The sequence below is a fragment of the Gadus macrocephalus genome, chromosome 2 (genome assembly GCF_031168955.1).
Source record: "Gadus macrocephalus chromosome 2, ASM3116895v1".
Taxonomy (NCBI): domain Eukaryota; kingdom Metazoa; phylum Chordata; class Actinopteri; order Gadiformes; family Gadidae; genus Gadus; species Gadus macrocephalus.
Genome location: NC_082383.1, coordinates 2,450,835 through 2,469,428, shown reverse-complemented (window position 1 = coordinate 2,469,428; position 18,594 = coordinate 2,450,835). Strand labels below are relative to the sequence as shown.

Sequence of the window (18,594 nt, the reverse complement as noted above, 5' to 3'; positions counted from 1 at the left end):
ACGCGGGACGCGGAGCCAATCAGAGCCAGCGCGTCGCGGACTGTCAACACGTCCAGGAGCGATGGCCCCCTAGTGCTTTATCATCCACAAATACGCTTTATTATACACTTAGAATTTACATTGAAGAGCTCGAACGGATATTATTGCGAATAGTATACCCCGGGTATGTAGTCGGTGGATCAAAACATACCGTTTTTGTAGACGATAATTAGATTTACATGAGCTAGCTAACGTTTGGCCGTAGCCGCACTTTAAACCACACGGCGAGTCGATTTACAGTATCTTTAAACCCGAGCGTTGGAATTAATAATCAAAGTAATTCAAACTGTTTCTGCCCTGTATGTCTAGGGACAGTGTGGGTAGGTTCTCGGACCAATCATCAGATGTGGACCACAGCATCGAGAAGAGGGCAACAGACACGTATCGCATCGTTAGGTGCGTAACTATGTTGCGATATAACTATATATAACGTATTATTTGCACCCATTGAAGTGTAAGCCGTTAATTAACAGGAATTATGATGTATATATAGGGCTTTTACATCGGAATGCATCATGGGATGTTTTGGTGGTGGTGCTACTCCGCCATTTTGAGAGGACTCGAGAGAGTTGTAGTGTACTGTCAGATCTTAAATCCGTCCGTCACCTAGGTGATAAAGGGATTGATTTGCCGAATCTTGCATGATAAACTGTGTGGCAGTTTCGAGCACAACAATGCATTACCATAATTAAAACTCATTATGAGATTGATATCTAAAAAGTGACCAAAAAAACATCAACACAATATCTAACATGCAAATTGTTCCTGTGCTTTCAAAATGGCAGCAGCCATTGAGTTGTGACGTCAGAACGTACAAGCCCTCTGAAGTGGCATTTGATTTCGTCATAACACTAGTGATATTAGGAGAGCTGACGAGAGGGTATTTATAGCGGACCTCTGAATTCATCATTTCCTAATCCTAACTCAGAAACAATAATGCATTTCCGTGTCAGCTATCTCACCTCAAGCACTCTTTATTTTGCACGTTTAAAGGGTGAAAGTCAGACAGAGTGAATTCTACTGTTCTGTTTCACGGTGGTTATACTTTTCTCTGCAGATATTCTCCGGATGAGTTTTTGAAACTATAGGTTTCACAGTCGACCGGATCCATGTCTTTTCTTGTAAGTTGATCTGGAATTTTGCTTGTCAACAGAGAAATTATTTCCTTCTCCATGCTTCAGTAGAGCATTTCTCACCATCACGCCTAAACCAACTGGTGTCCTTACCAGGTTATTTACATTGGATGTTACCTTGTTAATTTTCTAAATGTGGGGAAAACATCTTCAAGCTGGGTGGTCTTTGGTTCAGGGTTTCAAATGTGGTTACCGTTATGTGCAGCCTTCCCTCATTGTACTCTCTGTATTTCTCTCTTTTTTCCATGTGTGTTTTTCACCTTCTCTCTGTCTGTCAGCGTTGGGTAACAGAAAAGTTGAGTGTGGAGAGCCTGAGGGATTTGGAGTTATTTGGAGGTGAGGTTTCAATGCAAGCCAGGTTACAATCTACTGCCACATTAAGTTGTATTATAACCACCAAATTGCACATAGGTATAACACACATTTACTTAAGAGTGTACCACTAACCTGACAACAAAAATGACCTAAAAGTATAGCTCTTTTCTTTGCTCTTTAATGCAACAGCTATTGCAAGCATTTTGGCTCGAGCGGTTTTATTTCCATTCAACCCATATGTCTTAGCAGTGACAGTTACCCTTATTGCCATTATGGGGAAGAAAATAGGGCTCAAATGTGTGGCTGCTTTTTGTTCCTCCTTGGTTGGCTGTTAGTCATATTTTTCCTATAGAAGTTGTAGTTTATTGATGGCATGTGATGGAGTCCTATTGACCTACTGTATGCATTGGCTTTGCACCTTTAGGTATTTTGCTAGTGCATTTTTATTTCTATACAAAGTAATACTACCAATAATGAATACATAATATTTGATACGGCACCCTCCCTATAACTATTTTTAGTGTCAAGGGAAATGTAATGAATATGAATAAATATACAAGAAAGTGTGCTAGGAGGTCAAATGGTAGTTGGAATAATGATTATGATATGTATATCCTAATGTTTGTATAAACTTATGGTAGAATATAAAGTCGATTATTTGATAAAGAATTAAACGCATGGTATTTTTACAACAAAATGATGATGATGGGGAAATTAATATTGTAACCTAATCTATCGTCAAGGTTAGGCGTTTAGAAATATGTCATCGGCTGGCCTATTCTTAGTGCAAGCTTTGCCTCATTTCCATTCCCTGCTGTTCTGTATGCTCACGGCTGCATGCTGCGACGCAGGTCGGATTCATGTCCCCGCTTCGCTTCGTCCGATTCATGACATCATACTGAATCAGGAATCGACATGAATCGAGGGATTTAACAAAGAAATCATTCACGTTACTTGGGCCCACAGATTGAACAATTGTCATAGCCGCACATTCTTTTGGGCTGCAAGTAAAAAGTCGGAAGCCCTAACACGCAAATAAGCATCCACTTTAATTTCACAGTGTTGGCAAACTCTTGCTATTGTCTGCTTACACGTCTAAAACATTGTTTTATAAAAGCACACGGTGCAGGCGAATCCCGGAGCCGTAGTCGACCTCCCGCAGACACTCACAGATGCTAAACCAAAGCTGTTCCTGTTTGTTTTATTTGTTGGGTGTTCTGATGTCATTGATGTGGGCTTTTCTATCCCAGAGCAAGCTCAGGGATACTCCCTCAGGAAAGTAAGTGTGGCCTTGAGGCCACGGCTCCCCCCCCCCCCTCCACGTGCATGTGTGAATGTGTGCCCACCATGCAGTGTTATCGTGTGTATGTACTAATGTACGCATTCGTGTGTGTTGTGTATGTGATACAACTCACCATTCTCAATGCTGTGGCACCTTCATGCATGAGCTTCTGACTTAAAGGCGAACTCCCCAGGTGGAAGTCCCGCCTCTTCATTTAGGGAGACTTCTGATTGGCCAGATGCAGAGACGGTTGAATGGGGTGGAAGGGGCCAGTGATGATGGGTGTCATATTAGGGGACGATAAGACTGATTAGCCAGAATTATTTGTGTTATCGTTTTGGATTGTTATTGTTTTTTTTTCTTAGCACTGCGTTGACTGTTCTGGTCAGAATGTGGCTTAATGAAATTGATCACAGTGTAAGGAAAACCAAATGTTGCCCAGGCGATCAACAACATGAACTACGTTTCGGGGGGGAAAATTTGCTTTTCAAATCGGAATGACGGAGAAACCAAATCCCGGCCCAATGACGTAACGGTGCATACACGTTTTACATAAGTACCAGGTCTTTCATTCCCCCTTGTGGACGGACACTGGGTCTACCTTCGAGACAACTCCTACCCCAAAATATTGCCTTAGGTTTTTTTATTTGACAATTCATACAGTGTAGTAAAAACAAGAGTTCTCTTGAAGGCATGATGCTGTTGAAATCAACTATCTTCTAACTCTGTTGCCATAGAGAGAAATCCTGGCATGTTTTTTCATTTTATTAATGATTCTGGAATAGTAACGTTGTTTTCGGAGGTCTATTATCACACCGAGGTCCTAGACCTGTGCAGTGTGCACCGTGTACGGCTCGTCTTTCACTGTGCTCCAGCAAAGTGCAGCATGCCATGGCACCGTTCTCCGACACCGGAGCTCAGGAATAGAACAATGTCGAGGCAAATAAGGAGATGTTCCACTGACTGCTGATGCACCTTACCCATGTGAATATGTGTATATTATCCACTGTATAGTTAGAATATACAGTCCATTAAAAGAGATGGAGTGGATGTCAGGGCTGCTGCTGAATTGTTTGGTTTGTCTGAGAAAGTTTCCTCAGTAAAAAGCCAGAGGTCACTGGACAGTATAAAAAAGGCAAATACCGTGCTTGAAACACTCTTAAGATCCCCAGAGTGCTGAACTAGCTTATTAGCATCATAGGTCCCATTCATCTCCGCAAAGATGGTACTACTGGCATACTGTTTGTAACAGCATTTATTTTCTTTAGATCTTACGTGATGTAGTTCACCATTCGTGATTTGATGTTCCACTACAGTTTTGTGCAAACACTTTTAACACCGTTTTGTTGTGTCTTTGGAAAGTGTACTGTGTCTCACACTGAAACACACACACACACACCAACGTTTCCATGTTGTCGAACGACCATTAAACCTGCATGTGATATTGGACATAACATCGACTGAGTGTTTCCAGGTAACATAGGATTCAACTTATATTTGTCTCGCTCCATAAAGTGCTGCTGGGCAATATATACAGTCAATGTCTTCACAGTGAAATGACACCAGATGTTATTAACTTGTTTCTATTGATACGAAGCTTGGCAGATCAATTATCTCGTGCACCAATGTTGTGCACCCCTTCCGGTTCAATGCGAGTATCGGCATCCTAGCCACAGAAACAACCGCCTCTCCCAGTTGTTAACGGGCCATCTACCGTCATTACTACCTGCCAACCACCATGGCTCCACCACCACCATTGTCGCTATATATTGCCCAGCTCTGCCTCCCAGCAGTCTGCACAGAAGCGTCTGTCCCGTGCTTTGGTCCCGATCACATGCCTTATTGAGCCTGAGCCCACGTTGCCCCTTGAGGCCCGGCCCCGGACGACAGCTCTGACCCCCTCTCTCGCACCCGCCCCACAGGCCCATGAGGACAGCAGAGGCAGTCTGACCTCGCTCGCCCGCTGGGACACCATGGCCAGCTTCCAGCCCGACAGCTCCGCCTACGAGCTGCTGACCGTCATCGGTGAGGAGGGGGGAGGGAGGGAGGAGGGAGAGAGGAAGGAGGAGGAGGAGGGAGAGAGGAAGGGAGGGAGGGAGATGCCGCCCCCCCCCCCCCCCCCCCCCCCCCTCGTGCGCACAATGCATGCAGACACAAATATCACAGATAGAATCCATGTCAGACTTTACATTTTACATTTTATAATACAATGTTATTCATGTTACATTGTCATTGTACAAAGTCTGACAGAATTTAAACCTTGATCTAAAGTGGGACAGAAGCAGAAATGCAGCAACTAAATTTAGGGTTGTGTTCCTCCATCCTTCATTATACACGACCGAGTCATTTAAACTTAATTAAAATATACTTAAATTAAGAAGCGGCTAATTAACAAACTTTTTAGAAAAAAGGGACAGACACAGCAGACATAATCTACATACATAAATGTGATTTATCGATGCCGCTTGTCTGAAGACTGTGTTTGGTTGCAAAAGTTTCAGTGTGTTTTATTTTTAAATGCATGCTTTGCAATGCACACAGGCGCTTTTAATGCAGTAGAAAATAAAGTGGGAGAGATGTAACCCAATGAGTTTAGAATAGCAGCTAGAAGGTACACCTTATTACTTTAACACAACGGTTGAAATGGAATGGAGAGGTGAAAGTTGTAGTAATATATATATATATAACTCTCTCTCTCTCTCTCTCTCTCTCTGTCTCTGTCTCTGTCTCTCTCTCTCTCTCTCTCTGTTCTCTCTCTCTGTTCTCTCTGTTCTCTCTCTCTCTCTCTCTCTCTCTCTCTCTCTGTTCTCTCTCTCTCTCTCTCTCTCTCTGTTCTCTCTCTCTGTTCTCTCTGTTCTCTCTCTCTGTTCTCTCTCTCTCTCTCAGGTCAGGGCCTGGAGGACCTGATGACAGTGAACCTGGCCCGCTACAAGCCCACCGGGGAACACGTGGCCATCCGCCGCATCGCCCTGGAGTCCTGCACCAATGAGATGGTGGCCTTCCTGCAGGTCTGTCCCACTGCTCCACCTGTCTCACTGCTCCACCCGTCTCACTGCTCCACCCGTCCCACTGCTCCACCCGTCCCACTGCTCCACCCGTCCCACTGCTCCACCTGTCTCACTGCTCCACCCGTCCCACTGCTCCACCCGTCTCACTGCCTCACACTGCTCTAGGCGTCGTGGTCTTCATTGACTCTCTAAGTGTACATTTGGATAAGAACCAGGCCCTAGGAGACTCCACCCCACCCTCATGCCCCTCCCCCTCCCTTATGCCCCTCCCTCTCCTCCTCATAGACTCCTCCTACATTACAAAACACCCTCATCCAACCCATGTACTCCTCTCTTCCGAGTCACTCAACACACAGTAGTGTGTCCACTACTGTCACACATCATCATATCCATTCCCCCCTTTAATGTCTTGAGACGTGACGTAAAGCTGAGCTATAATACCGTTGTGTCCTCTTCCTCTTATGTCCTCTTCCTCTTCCTGTTGTCTGCCGCAGGGGGAGCTGCTGGTGTCCAAGCTGTTCCACCACCCCAGTATTCTTCCCTACAGGAGCATCTTCATAGCACAAAATGAGCTGTGGATTATCAACCCCTTCATGGCCTATGGTAAGAGGGAGGGAGGAAGGAGGAGGGAGGGAGGGAGGGAGGGAGGAGGAGAGAGGAGGAGGGAGGGAGGAGGGAGGGAGGAGAGAGGGAGGGAGGGAGCAGGGAGGGAGACCATTGGACGCTGTTGAACAGAACGGATGTTGTGATACTGATGGCCTCATCCACATGACTGAAGGGGACATCCAACTGAAACAAATTCTGCATGACTCTCAAGGGCTCTCGATTTCAAACTATTCCCCAACACACCGCTGTTGTTCTGTCCCCTCGCGTCCCAGGCTCCGCCCGAGACCTGATCAGCTCCCACTTCATGGACGGTATGAGCGAGCTGGCCATCGCCTACATCCTGCTGGGCATGCTCAAGGCGCTGGAGTACATCCACCACATGGGCTACGTGCACCGGTGAGGAACGGCCTGTAGGGGGCCAGTGGGTGCTGCCCCTCTTGATGGAGCTGAGGAGAGGAAGGGGATCTAAGCTTGTGTGTGTCTTTCTGTGTGTGTGTGTGTGTGTGTGTGTGTTTGTCTCTGTCTTTCTGTGTATGTCTCTTTCTCTGTCTGTCTGTGTGTGTGTGTCTCTGTCTGTATCTCTGTGTGTGTCTGTCTTTGTATGTGTCTGTCTTTGTGTGTGTGTGTGTGTGTGTGTCTGTCTGTGTGTGTATCTCTGTCTATGTGTGTGTGTGTGTGTGTGTGTGTGTGTGTCTGCGTGTCTGTGTGTGCGCCTGCGTGTGCGCTTCCAGGAGTGTGAAGGCGAGCCACGTGCTGATCGCGGCCGACGGCCAGGTGTGCATGTCGGGCCTGAGGAGCATCTTCAGCCTGATCCGCCACGGCCAGCGGGCCAAGGTGGTCCACGACTTCCCCCCCTACAGCGTCAAGGTCCTGCCCTGGCTCAGCCCCGAGGTGCTGCAGCAGGTACTGGACGACCCCCCCCCCCCCCCCCCCCCCCCCCGTTCTCACCCCTCACCCCTCACCGCTAGAGGAGACACACCACACCGCCACACAAACACACTGCTGCTTTCCTCTGAATGCTTGTAGCTCCAAAAAAAACATGCTTGGTTTTCAATATTCAATTGCAATTGTATAGCCCTTCAGTTACAGCCTCAAAGGGCAGAACAGGCCGTGTTTTCATGACCCCCCCCCTAACCCTAGCCTCCCAGAGGGCAAGAAAAAAACCGGGAACGCAGAGTGGGGTATCCCTCCTTCAGAGTGGGGTATCCCTCCTTCAGAGTGCGGGATCCCTCCTTCAGAGTGGGGGTTCCCTCCTTCAGAGTGGGTGATCCCTCCTTCAGAGTGGGGGTTCCCTCCTTCAGAGTGGGGGTTCCCTCCTTCAGAGTGGGGGATCCCTCCTTCAGAGTGGGGGATCCCTCCTTCAGAGTGCGGGATCCCTCCTTCAGAGTGGGGGACCCCTCCTTCAGAGCGGGGGAACCCTCCTTCAGAGTGGGGGTTCCCTCCTTCAGAGATGGGGAACCCTCCTTCAGAGTGGGGGAACCCTCCTTCCAGGGATTATCAGTACAATGGGGGCCATACAATTGACATACATACATTCAGGAAAAACATTGAGGCAATAATATAAAACCTTGGATTGAGGAAGAGTGTGAGAAGGTGGCCGGTCGTGTGTGAGCGTTTGTGTTGTGTCTCTTCCTCTGCAGAACCTGCAGGGCTACGACTTCCGCTCGGACATCTACAGCCTGGGCATCACGGCCTGTGAGCTGGCCAACGGACACGTGCCCTTCAAAGACATGCCCGCCACCCAGGTGAGAAGAGGCTTCTTTATTTTCTGTGGCTGTAGAGGTCAGAGTTCATGGCTGTAGCAGGTGCACTGTTAAACCCACAGATCTCATGTGGTCTACAGAATTTACCCGTCACTCTGAGTTCAACATGCAACATGTTGTCTTTATTTGAAGCTATCCCTTTTATAAATGTACTTTGTTTACTATAACGTTGGCCTCATGCTTAACTTATGCAGCTTGGCAGTATTTCCTCACATACTTCTCAGCAGTGATTATGTGCTTATGATTACATTTCGTGCATAACCCAGAAAAGGTGTTTTTGACCTCCAAATGCTTACTCTGTACAACAGCGGCGTTGTGTGCTGTAAATAATCACTAGGGTGTATATTAATGTCCAGAGGGAGGCAGGGAGAGAAGGGGGGGGGGGTCACGGGGACCAGCACCACCTAACCTCACCTGACTACAACTTAACACACCTAACCTCACCTAACCCCAACTGACTACAATTGACCTCCACCTAAACCCCGCCTGCCCCACCTAACCACACCTTACACCACCTAACCCCACTCAACCCGCCTCAACCACACCTAATTGTACCTCCCCTCCTCCCCCCCCCCCCTCCTCACCCCCTCCCCCTCCTCCTCCTCCTCCCCTCCTTCCTCCTCCCCTCCACTCCCCCTCTCCCCCCCCTTCCTCCTCCCCCCCCTCCTCCTTCCTCCTCCCTCCTCACCCCCTCCCCCTCCTCCTTCCTCCCCCCTCCCCTCCTCCCTCCTCACCCCCCCCCTCCTTCCTCCTCCCCCCTCCCCCTCCTCCTCCCTCTCCTCCCTCCTCCCCTCCTCTCCTCCTCACCCCCCCCCCCCCCCAGATGCTGCTGGAGAAGCTGAACGGCACGGTGCCCTGCCTGCTGGACTCCACCACCATCCCCCCCGAGGAGCTCTCCATGAAGCCCTCGCGCTCCGGGGCCGACTCGGGCATCTGCGAGGGCCCCGGGGCCCCCGGGGCCGGCGGGGCCCGCCACTCCAACGGGGACCCCTCGACGGCCTCCTCGGCGGGGGGGCACCCCTACAGCCGCACCCTGTCGCCGCAGTTCCACGCCTTCGTGGAGCTCTGCCTGCAGAGGGAGCCCGAGAAGAGGTGAGGGGGGGAGGAGAGAGGAGGGCAGCCCCCGGGGAGAGGGACGGGGAGGGGACGGGGAGGGAGAGGGGGGGAGGAGAGAGGAGGGCAGCCCCCGGGGAGAGGGACGGGGAGGGGGGGGGGGGAGGGAGAGGGGGGGAGGAGAGAGGAGGGCAGCCCCCGGGGAGAGGGACGGGGAGGGGGGGAAAGAGGAGTAAGAGACTCTGGGGAGGGGCGGAGGAGATGCAGCAGGAGGGAAGGGGTGGAGGGGAGAGGAGGAGGAGGAGGAGGAGACTCTGTAGAGGAGATGGGAGGAGGAAGAGGAGACTCTGTGGAGGAGATGGGAGGAGGAAGAGGAGACTCTGTGGAGGAGATGGGAGGAGGAAGAGGAGACTCTGTGGAGGGTTGGAGGAGGAGGAGGAGGAGGAGAGGGCTGAGAGGTGTAGGCTGGAGGAACATGGTGATTGTGTGGGGACGACATGCATGTCTCCAGCCACATCAAACTGATGCTGTTCCTAGCCACTAGTTGGCGACAGTGATGCAGGAAATCTAGGATTACATTTTCTCCAGGATTTACGATAATGGGAGTCTTGCTGATTGGTGTACTTCCTGTTTTTTGTTATTTTTTCTCTTCTCAGATTGTACAAATGACTGGTTACATAAAATGAACCCCTTTCTCTTTCAGACCGTCGGCCACCACGCTCATCGGCCATCCCTTCTTCAAACAGGTGTGTAGACCACATGTATGACGCAACATGCTACCGTCGGCTACCGCTATCCTAACTGTCAACAGCTTCTGGCACTGTCACACCAAAATTGTACCGCCTACGTTATCCGCGTCGAAACATTACGTCATCGATCGACGGGATTGTCCGTTGCCAGGCAGTTTAAAATAAATCAAGACGAAATAACATAATACAGATAACACTTGTTTTTACTTTCTATTTGTATTGTATTGAATTTAGCTAGTAAACTGAGTGTTTAAAGTGTATCGTAGTTTATATTTGTATTGTATTTAATTGTTTAATCGAATTTAGCTAGTAAACTGAGTGTTTAAAGTGTATCGTATTCTAGCTAGCTTATGTTGATTTAATTTAGATAATAGACGTCATCATCAGTTGCCAGGCAGGTTTGGTATTTTCAAACGCGTTTTACGTAGGCGGTTCAACTTTCGCCCCCGGTACAATTTTGGTGTGACAGCACCCCTGCACTCCTCAACTGAATCCCCTTCAGTCTTTTTTTTTTAAATCATTTAAAATCTTAAAATGCATTTTGAATGTTTGCCCCAGATCAAGAGGCGTCCGTCGGAGGCGCTGCCCGAGCTCTTCCGGCCCCTGACCCCCATCACCTCCTTCGACGGCCCCCAGGCCCAGGGCTCCACGGCGGGGCTGTCCAGCCTGGAGTCGGGCCTCAGCCACCTGGAGGTGGACGACTGGGACTTCTGACCGGCGCCGACGCAGACGCATGGACGACGGCCCGGGGAGTGAGTGGAGGCGCCGGCGGCTCCCGGACCGGCCTCACTTTCAACCAGTCCTCGGGTTGAAACTAGTTTTTTTCTGATGTACATAATTCCACAGTGAACTGACCAGGGAAGACCTCCGCCACATTGGGGGGGGGGGTCTCCGATGTATTTCTGCTCTACCGTTGGGTGTGCGGAGCGACACCCTTGGGGTCCGTGTAGTGCCCGCTCCTAACCGAGCGCTCCTTGTTTGATAGCGGATGCTTTAAGTGTTAACCGGCGGCTTGGAGTCTTAGTTTGGAGATGCTCACGACGAACAGAGTCGTCAGACGACTGGTCAGAAGGTGGATGCTACCTCTCATTGGCTAATCGCTTTCTGCACTTATAGACTCTGCGGTGTGTGTGTGTGGGCGAGACACTCCTGGTTTTAGCGTCTGCCTTGCAAAGGCTCACTACTCGTTTACAGCGGAGCTCCGGTTCGTTCTCCAGTATTTTCCTCTCCCCCTTCGGATCCACGGCGGGGGACCCGTCTGTTACAACGCAGCCCGTCCCTCTAGCGGCCGGCTCAGGAGGCCTGAGGATGTATGATGAGGGACGGGGTGCATTTCATGAATGCCGTGTCGCATACGTCAAACGTGAATGTCACTATGGTGCTCGTTTTTTTGTTTTTCTGGTTCGCATGTACACTTCAGCAGCAGCAGAAGAAGAAGAAAAAGTCAAAGAATGTTTTTTGCTAAATGTCACACCGGATAAAAGTTCACTTGTTCATTAAAATGTAGAAAAAAAAACAAACTGAAAACGGTTCCATTCAATCCTTCGGTTCAGTAAACAAGGCAGTTGATAATGGAAAAAAATATTACTTTATTCAAAAACAGTCAAGTGGACAGACGGGTACAGATATGGAGACGGGTACAGACGGAACACGGACGGGTTGGGGACGTGGGAGCAGGGGCTAGTCGTCCTCCTCGGACGGCGGCTGGTCCAGTAAGGCCTGCTGTTTCTGGATCTTCGCCATCAGCTCTGAAAGCAACGAGAACATGGTCGTTCATCACTGATCCTCCGTGCCTTCCCCCAGAGTATCGACCCGTGGGGGGGGGGCTCACCTTTAGCGGGGTTGAAGACGCCGTTGGTCTGGGTGTTGCACACGTAGCAGCGCTGCGACTTGCGGTAATGCTGCAGGGCGCAGGTTTCACAGAAGTAGTGCCGGCACCTGGAACACAGGAGAGTCTTAGGCTGCATTCCAAATCGCATTTTAACACAGCGGGGCGGGCCGGGCTGAAGAGTCTTAAGGCCGATCCATACCTCCGGATACGGACAGTTTAGTCCGGTCCCGGAGGTATGGATCGGCCTTATTAAGGCCGATCCTTATTAAGGCCGATCCATCCACCGCCAGCCAATCGGAATGTAGATGTCTCTCGCCGGCGCGGGTCTGAGTAAACGCACGCGCCAGCGCGATATGAGCTGTAAATATTTTTGGCCAGAGTTGTGTTTTGAGCTATTCGGCGAGTTTGCATCTTTTACAGCTTTTGGTGTGAACGTTCAGTTGGTCTGTTTCCCAAATCGCACACTTTAGAAACAGCGGCCCATTGGCTCAAAGACTTGCAAGTCATTTCCAGTTAACTGAGCTGAACGCGTCTTTAGTGGGCTGAGCCGTTGCAGACTAAGGCTGTTTTGAATGCGTATCAACGCAGGTGTAAGTAACATAATGCATTATAGCTTAAAGGAGCCACGACTCGCTTGGTGAGGATGGGGTTCTTAAAGGAGCCACGACTCACTTGGTGATGATCAGGTTCTTAAAGGAGCCACGACTCACTTGGTGGTGATGAGGTTCTTAAAGGAGCCACCACTCACTTAGTGATGATGTGGTTCTTAAAGGAGCCACGACTCACTTGGTGGTGATGAGGTTCTTAAAGGAGCCACCACTCACTTAGTGATGATGTGGTTCTTAAAGGAGCCACGACTCACTTGGTGGTGATGAGGTTCTTAAAGGAGCCACCACTCACTTAGTGATGATGTGGTTCTTAAAGGAGCCGCGACTCACTTGGTGATGATGTGATTCTTAAAGGAGCCGCGACTCACTTAGTGAGGATGGGGTTCTTAAAGGAGCCACCACTCACTTGGTGATGATGGGGTTCTTGAAGGAGCCCCGACTCACTTAGTGATGATGTGGTTCTTAAAGGAGCCGCGACTCACTTGGTGATGATGGGGTTCTTGAAGGAGCCGCGACTCACTTAGTGATGATGTGGTTCTTAAAGGAGCCACCACTCACTTGGTGATGATGGGGTTCTTAAAGGAGCCGCGACTCACTTGGTGATGATGGGGTTCTTAAAGGAGCCGCGACTCACTTGGTAATGATGGGGTTCTTGAAGGAGCCCCGGCAGATGAAGCACTTAAAGGGAAGGTCCTCTTCGTCGCTGCTCACCTCGTAGTTCTCCTCGTCTGGATTCACAGAAACCACAATAAGAGTCATCCCTTTAATCTCGGCCCATTATTAAATCCGAAGCATGCGAGGGGCCCTTGAAGAGCGTACCGTTGGCCCCGTAGCGTCCCTCCTCCATCTCCCTCTCGATCTGCCAGCCGTGTTTGTAGTCCGATCGATCGTGGAGGAACTTGCAGCTGTCTGTCGACGGGCAGAAAAACAACACAACAGGAGTTTAGGCATGCATACGTTTTGATTTGCGACGGTCGGTTTCAAAGTAAAAGCCCCCCCCCCTCCTCCTCACCGCCGAATCCACAGAAGCCGGTCTCTTTGTAGTCCTTGCAGATGTCCGGCTGGTAGTCCCATCGCACCGTCGCTCTCAGGTGCTCTGGAGCTCTGATTGGTCCCTTCCTGGTGGGGGGGGGGGGGGGTGAGAGAATCTGGATTATAACCAAACTCAACACATTGGAAGTGTAACGACCACATCATACACTTGCAAAGTTCTGAGGAATTTGGTTTGCATGTCCTGTAAACTGCAATTCATTTTAATGATATATGTGGTGGTGGTGAGTGAGGTCCCCCCCTTCAATGTAAAGCGTCTTTGAGTGTCTAGGAAAAAGCGCTATATAAATTCAATGCATCATCATCATCATCATATATTATCTACCAATTATATTTTAGAAAAACAAGGCTTGCTTGCTTGCCATTTTTGTACATGGTTGCTATTGCAGTTGAAAACCCACTCACAATGGGTGCGTCTCTTTACACATTGACAGAATCCACTAATTTAATTAATCTTCCTCCTGTAATCATCCAAACTATTGCAACTTTTCATTTTCACTATCCTTGAATCATGGATGAACCCCTTATAGAAACACTGCATTTTCTATTTAAATAATCTCGCCAGCGACCCGGTTTGGAGGATGATGACGCCGGCCATGTGTGATGTTGTACATTCATATTATAACGCACGAGTGCTGCTGCTGCCCCCTACCTGACCATGCCGGAGGAGGCGTTGCCCATGGTGGTGTCCTTGGGCTTTATATACTTGGTGTAGTTGTTGATGCCGCGGTAGATCTTATCGTCCTCTTTACCGGTCAGCTCCTGGTCACGGGACAACGGTTTATTAACGACGGAATTAGTAAACACACCACACACTTTTTAATTTTACTTATATTTTTGTATATCTATTAATACTTTAGCGGAGACAATAAAACACTCAACACTTCTGTTGTTTTGAAAAATGATACCCGCATTTAGCCGTAGTTTAACACAGTAAAACTGAGATGAGTGATAGTGTCTCTGTGACCCTGGAGACTCACCTCCTGCACTTTCTGACTGCGTTCGAAGATGGCCTGGTGGTCCTTGTCTTTCTCCGTGTCCAGCTCGTAGATCGCCGTGGCTCCCATGTCGTCTGGGCCCTCGGGTTTCTAGTCAGACGGGAGAGGTTTATTAATTGAATTAGTCTGTTTTCCAGCCATGGGTGCATCCATCTTCATATGCGGACTGCTTGGATGATCCAGTTGTTCTACTGTTGCAAGTTTAGTATGATGTAGTATGATGCTAGATTTTTCCTTAGATTCCCTAGTCTAAAATAATTAAACATTAGAGTACATTTATTACAGCACAAAGAAAAGCCAGCAAGTGACCAGTCATTACATGCAGTGAAAACCTGTAAAGATGCAACACCAAGATATAGAGACAACAATTATGATTTTGAGGTCTTCATGAATGATTCGTATGAATTCCAACTCACTGCTGAGCGAGTGGACTTGTACGCCACGGTTATCTTCTTCTCCTTCGTCTCCTCATCCTCGCTGGAGGAAACGGCTTCCTTCTCGACCTTCTTGGACTGCAGGGGGAAGAAGACATCAGCACAAGAACAGAACATCACAACAACGACCATCAGTGAGCCATGGTAGAAACAGGGCATCTTACTCGCTGAACCATGGGATTGACTTTGGCGTCTTTCTTTTCTCTTCGCACAACGTTGTTTCTTTCCTCCTCGCTGCTGCCATCTGAAATAAACACACAGAATCACTTTAATGCCTTAAGGTTAGCCACATTCTACCATAAGGATAACAGTGGTGTAATACATGGTTGTGCATGGCTAGGCTCTGCAAAACAGACAAAGTGTCCCTGCAGATGATCGACTGTAACTTCCACTTGGACGAGTTTAACCGTATTTTACGTACCTTTATCGCTGTTGCTAGCTTTCCTTTTTCGGCCTGCGAATTTCTTTGTAGACTTTTTAAAGATGAAAGAGCAAGTGGGCTTAGCTTCAGCCTCCTCTGGATCCGCCATCTTCCAAACTGGCTCACAAACAAACTGCAGCGGGGAAACAGCGACCCCTGGCGGCTTGGAGGTGAGCCGCTCCTCGGTGCAGCAGCGATCCCTAGCGGCCAGTAGGACATGGACATCCAACGTCCAAGTGCTGTCACGTGATTCCACTTGCCACCCCACTGACGTCACTGGCTAATGACTGAAACAACCTAATTGTGATTCCAAAAACATGCGTTTGTGAAATGAGTTTTTGATGGGTCCACTCCTTAAGCCAGGGGTGTTTCTTTTACTGTTTATTCTCTTGCCAGAAGGACTATCTAGACTAGGCTAGTACTTTTATTTATTTTTTTAACCCAAAAATTATATTCGGGGCTAATTAAACACAGGGTCTGTGATTATGATGTCTGGTTTCAGGGTTTGCGTTCAGGGCCTAATCGACCAGGTAAACACGCATCCTGCCGTCCTCCGAGCTGCAGGTAACCAAGTTCCAGGCGGTTTATATTTAGCTCAGACGTCGTTCACTCAATACATGATTCATGATCCAAAATCTGACCGCAGCTGACCTCAGATCTGGTGAACTGTGCTTTTATTTCTTTCACTTCATATGTTACGACCAATCCTGTTGCTGGAGGCAGAGTTATTTGCAGACAAACTAGACCAGCCCATGAACATTAAAAAATTTAAATACACGGACATTCCTGTATAATTAAGGTGTATGACAGCTCCCTCTGCTGGACAACAGTCTCCCACCAAACTACATTTTCCGTTTGAACCAACGTAGCGATAGTACATTGATGTGAGACGGGTTGGTGGATTGAACGTGTGTAGTAGCAGAGAATGGCCTGCGGGGCAGTATATACATTGTTAAACACGAATAGGCTTGAATTTGGTAGTAATATGGAGGTTTCATATTTTTACAAAATGGATTATGTGAACATTGCTGAATAACAATCATGTATATTAAATGTATTGCAGGAGTTTAGCTTGACATTAAACAAGTTAAAGGACAATAAAATGAACCGCACCAAACATGTAGAAGTCAATGTGGGATTTTAATATATAAACAAAAACACTTGACAGAAGTTTAATACAATTTTGTAAAGGAAAGCAGAGGAAAACATTTTCCCAAATGAATCTTTTCAAAATGTCACCACCATTCCGAAAGCAAGTGAAGAGGTTTGTGTAAAAGCAGTCCTCCCTGACCAGCTCTGTCCCTGACTCTAAACCCTGACTCTCAACCCTAACGCTAAACCCTCTGAGGGCAGGAAGACGCGCCTTCAGTGTAAAGGTTTGAACCACAGAGAAGGAAGAAAAGAGGAAGCAGTAGAGAGTAGTGAAGTAGTGAGGTTAGTGACAGACGTGAGGGAAAGGCGTGTGGAAGCACACGGTTACATGTGGGGTCAAGAAGATCACTCCCACTGGAGGTCATTGATCCATCAGCCTCAGACTGCTGAGCTCAGCAGGTCTTCTGGAGGACGAGGCTCAGATGAACTGAGGAGACGGGACCAGCAGGATGTCAGGATCAGGGCGGGTTTAGCTCAGGTGTGTCTACCCCCGACCAAACAGGATCAGGTGAGGTTCAGCTCAGGTGTGTCTGCCCGGACCAAACAAGGACATTGATTAGGTTCAATATTCAAAAGATGCAACATTATCTGAACCAAAGATAAGTCATTAAGGAGCAGGCAGGCTTTAGGGCGCCTTGCTCAGGGACGCATCACTGTATTCTGAGGACTTGAACCCGGCACCATTGGTTTGAGAGTTGAACCCCCAACCCCCTACCTAGTCCTTGATGGTAGAGTCCTGTTGGTCCTCAGGATTTGCCTTCCAGATGTACGGCTTCTCCATCAGTCATCCAGATTCCTGGTCTGGTTACAAACGTAATTCGTCTCTAATGTAAAGGTAACAAACAGAGTAGTAGTTTGACTCTAATGCAAGGTAACAAACGCAGGAGTAGTTGGGCTCTAATGGCGCGTAACAAAGTAGCAGCTCGGTTTGTCTGGTAAACAACCACAATAGTATGCTGAGCCTGGTAGGCCTACTGGACAAACTAATCCTGCGTTACAACAAGTCCACTCTGTTTATTTTAGGCAAACTTACGAGGATCCTGGTTGGTGGAGTGATGTCGTCCTCTTGGCTCGAGTCTTGGCTCCTCCATCAGCTCTCCTCAGCCAGTGTCCTGGTCTGTAACAAACAGCGTGAGTCTGGCCCTAAAGTCTGGTGAAAAACATGTAATTTGTCTTATTTTTAAGCCCTTTATTTCCACTTTGTTTGGTTAATACAAACTTACAACCCTTGTTGGTAGAGTGATGGTCATCCTCCAGATTCACGGCTCCCCAACCAGCTCGCCTCCGCTCCAGAAACACGTTCTAGTAAGAAAACACAGCGGTAGTTGGTTAACGCATGTCAAAGTAACAGCTGTATTTTGCCTTTTAATTAACCATGTAAGTAAATACAAACTTACGAGGAATCCTTGTTGGTCTCCTCAGACAGAGTCCTGGTCTGGAACAAACAGCGGAAGTCTTGCTTCAACATGTGGTAAAACAGATGTAGTCGTCTGGTATATATGGTACAAACGCCGGTAGTTTGTGGTAGCAGTATTCTACGAGAAGTGGCAGTGAGTGTGATGATCACTTCAGAGTCAGGCTCCATCTAACCCACGATAGACTTCATTCTCCAGGCAGGCCCTCCACCAGCTCCTCCACCAGCTCAGGGCCTTCAGCACGGCTCCTCCATTAGCTCCATCAGCCATGGATGCCTGGTATGGTTACAAACACAGTTGGTCTCAGCAGTAAATCACCTGGGGACGCAATACACCCCACCTCCTGCATCTGAGGTTCACTTGTAAAATGGAAGACAAATTTAAACACTTAAATTAGACAACGTCTGCAGATTGTCGCGTTCAGCAATTCATCCACTATGGTCGTAGCAGCACTAGTAACATTAATGGCTCATATGACTCTTGCATAACCCCCATATGAATTAACTAAAATCACAGCTTGGCACAGATTTAAAGTCATAAAATGATCAAAACTAGACCTAAACTACCATAGTGTTCGTCCTGGCAACGGACAACTGATTACATACCCGGTACAATTTTCGCCGCCGGTACAAATTTAGTGTGACAGCGGCCCTCAGTCAAATTTTGGGTTCCTAAATTGGCCCTCAGCTGTCAAAACTTTGAGAACACCTGTTGCAGACCAAATTCGGAAAACTGTA

General features: G+C 48.3%; 2 protein-coding genes and 2 long non-coding RNA genes across 7 annotated transcripts; 1 reads left to right on the top strand and 3 right to left on the bottom strand.

The window, feature by feature from the left end:
• Nucleotides 1-8: 8 nt before the first annotated feature.
• strada (STE20 related adaptor alpha) lies at nt 9-11,391 on the top strand. 4 transcript variants are annotated; one of them, XM_060070363.1, is made up of 14 exons: nt 9-163; nt 349-435; nt 1,097-1,160; nt 1,451-1,508; nt 2,738-2,766; nt 4,692-4,794; nt 5,656-5,777; nt 6,272-6,380; nt 6,656-6,779; nt 7,115-7,286; nt 8,024-8,128; nt 8,970-9,238; nt 9,903-9,945; nt 10,507-11,391. In XM_060070363.1, exons 3-14 carry the CDS (start codon nt 1,149-1,151, stop codon nt 10,660-10,662), a joined length of 1,302 nt encoding a protein of 433 aa, XP_059926346.1. In that variant the 5' UTR covers nt 9-163; nt 349-435; nt 1,097-1,148; the 3' UTR covers nt 10,663-11,391. The 4 variants fall into 4 exon arrangements, with proteins under 4 accessions (XP_059926346.1, XP_059926364.1, XP_059926355.1 ...); XM_060070381.1 differs by lacking the exon at nt 2,738-2,766; XM_060070372.1 differs by lacking the exons at nt 1,451-1,508; nt 2,738-2,766.
• Nucleotides 11,392-11,426: 35 nt separating this feature from the next.
• On the bottom strand, nt 11,427-15,475 carry rnf113a (ring finger protein 113A). Its single transcript, XM_060070509.1, has 10 exons — nt 15,291-15,475; nt 15,034-15,113; nt 14,852-14,947; nt 14,418-14,525; nt 14,090-14,199; nt 13,400-13,506; nt 13,207-13,296; nt 13,022-13,115; nt 11,780-11,886; nt 11,427-11,696 (listed from the first exon to the last, which is right to left on the bottom strand). The coding sequence occupies exons 1-10, from the start codon at nt 15,397-15,399 to the stop codon at nt 11,629-11,631; spliced, it is 969 nt and encodes a 322-aa protein (XP_059926492.1). The 5' UTR covers nt 15,400-15,475; the 3' UTR covers nt 11,427-11,628.
• Nucleotides 12,393-12,787, bottom strand: LOC132471732 (uncharacterized). Its single transcript, XR_009528909.1, has 2 exons — nt 12,638-12,787; nt 12,393-12,602 (listed from the first exon to the last, which is right to left on the bottom strand). It is a non-coding gene; the product is annotated as an uncharacterized LOC132471732 (long non-coding RNA).
• Nucleotides 15,476-16,411: 936 nt separating the features above from the next.
• LOC132471699 (uncharacterized) lies at nt 16,412-17,800 on the bottom strand. Its single transcript, XR_009528896.1, has 3 exons — nt 17,666-17,800; nt 17,476-17,559; nt 16,412-16,972 (listed from the first exon to the last, which is right to left on the bottom strand). It is a non-coding gene; the product is annotated as an uncharacterized LOC132471699 (long non-coding RNA).
• Between the last annotated feature and the right edge of the window lie 794 nt (nt 17,801-18,594).

Coding starts and splice junctions, on each gene's coding strand:
- strada (XM_060070363.1), top strand. Junction 1,509..2,737: donor GGATTTGGAGTTATTTGGAG/GTGAGGTTTCAA, acceptor TTTCTATCCCAG/AGCAAGCTCAGGGATACTCC. Junction 6,381..6,655: donor CAACCCCTTCATGGCCTATG/GTAAGAGGGAGG, acceptor CTCGCGTCCCAG/GCTCCGCCCGAGACCTGATC.
- rnf113a (XM_060070509.1), bottom strand. CDS start 15,399: ATGGCGGATCCAGAGGAGGCTGAAGCTAAGCCCACTTGCTCTTTCATC. Junction 11,887..13,021: donor AAGAACCCCATCATTACCAA/GTGAGTCGCGGC, acceptor CCTGTGTTCCAG/GTGCCGGCACTACTTCTGTG. Junction 11,697..11,779: donor CGTCTTCAACCCCGCTAAAG/GTGAGCCCCCCC, acceptor CGTTGCTTTCAG/AGCTGATGGCGAAGATCCAG.